General features: G+C 37.6%; 1 protein-coding gene across 3 annotated transcripts in view; it reads right to left on the reverse strand.

Moving 5' to 3' along the window:
• The window catches only part of CUNH7orf57 (chromosome unknown C7orf57 homolog), a 39,764-nt gene that overhangs the window by 30,282 nt on the left and 8,095 nt on the right, over window positions 1-1,387 (reverse strand). For all 3 annotated transcript variants that reach the window (XM_045286382.1, XM_045286381.1, XM_045286383.1), the window contains one exon: window positions 62-170. In XM_045286382.1, the coding sequence (XP_045142317.1) occupies window positions 62-170 (109 nt within the window). The remainder of the gene's footprint in view (window positions 1-61; window positions 171-1,387) is intronic.

Genomic DNA, 1,387 nt, shown 5'->3' on the forward strand with positions numbered 1-1,387 from the left:
TTTTTTTTTTTTTTTTTTCCTACTTGAAATGATATAAACATAGGCACTTAAAAATACTCACTCTTTCTGATCTGCTGTTGGGGGTTTGCTGTGATGTATGTACCAATCTGGCATCGTGTATGTTACCGGAGAGCCTTTCCGGGTTCCAGGGCCAAAGTGCTTCAACAGATCTCAAAAGGAAAAACAAAACAAAATGCCTATGAGTGGGTCCTGCTGCAGCAGCACACACACACAGTCCTCTGTGATAATTTATCACTCAGCCTGCATGGGCCAATCACAGTCACCAGCTGTCCCTACCAACATACGAGCAACCAGGCTACCCTCATTCAGTCCACCCTCATCAGGAACTGGAGAAATAAAAGTTTATTTCACTTTTGATTTCTTGGTAAGGTATAAATCCCAGGACATCAGAGGAAGAGAATCCCAAATGCAGTCTGGACAGAACCTGCATCCCAGAGGAGCTCCATCCTTGGTCTTGGAGCTTACTAAGGTGAATCTGGTGTCGTGCCTACAGCTACCAGTGAAGCCTCTGGGCTCTCTTTCTGATTTTCAGATCATGCTAGAAGACAGCATATCAAGGACATCAAATCTAACAGGCCTAAAAGAATTTAAGACAACTATACCCGAATAATGTTTAGTTTTTCATGGAGGCAAACTAACTTGGAATTTGACAAGTAATAGCCTGTTTCGCATACACTATATATATCCTTCCTAGCTTTATGTGATATGTTTGGCCTGAAATTTAAATAGCAATAGGGAATGTACAAAATAATTATGAATGTATAAAATAAGTATCACTTCTTGGCAAAAATATTTTTATTTTTCTCATAAAATATTTAGAGATTCTCAGCTTTTAAGTTCCAAAATACACAAATTCAAATAGCAAACATGGAGAAGTAAAAATATTAGGTCGGTTTTAAAGAAGGGGAGGGAGAATCTGCACCAGAAATGTTAGTTAAATCATACAGATAATTTCTCAGTTGCTTTTACAAATACAACGTTTCCATATTTAAAAGTTGCTTCAGATTAAGTTTCTAGGACAGTATTTTTCTTGTTGGTGTTTCCACTAAGGGTTGGTAGCATTTAATTCTTACCTGGAAGAATAGCAACACACTCTATTCTAAGTGAAAACATGCCCTAGCCAAGAACATAACACAGAAAATGAACACTCCTAGAAAACAAAACAGAAATATCACATATAATCCTTAAAGCTATTTATTGATAAAACTATTAACAGAGAGTCCCCTCTATTGTCCAAGATAATCACCCAAAGTTAGGGTAGAATTTAGGAAATTGACACTAAATATTCCAGCATTTTGTTGGCACAAAAAATTCCAGTTGGAGAGTGGGACACAGGCCTGAGGGGTGGAGTAGATTTATCAGCGCT

The sequence above is a fragment of the Echinops telfairi genome, unplaced genomic scaffold (assembly GCF_000313985.2).
Source record: "Echinops telfairi isolate 266 unplaced genomic scaffold, ASM31398v2 ScPeMD7_7;HRSCAF=31, whole genome shotgun sequence".
Classification (NCBI taxonomy): domain Eukaryota; kingdom Metazoa; phylum Chordata; class Mammalia; order Afrosoricida; family Tenrecidae; genus Echinops; species Echinops telfairi.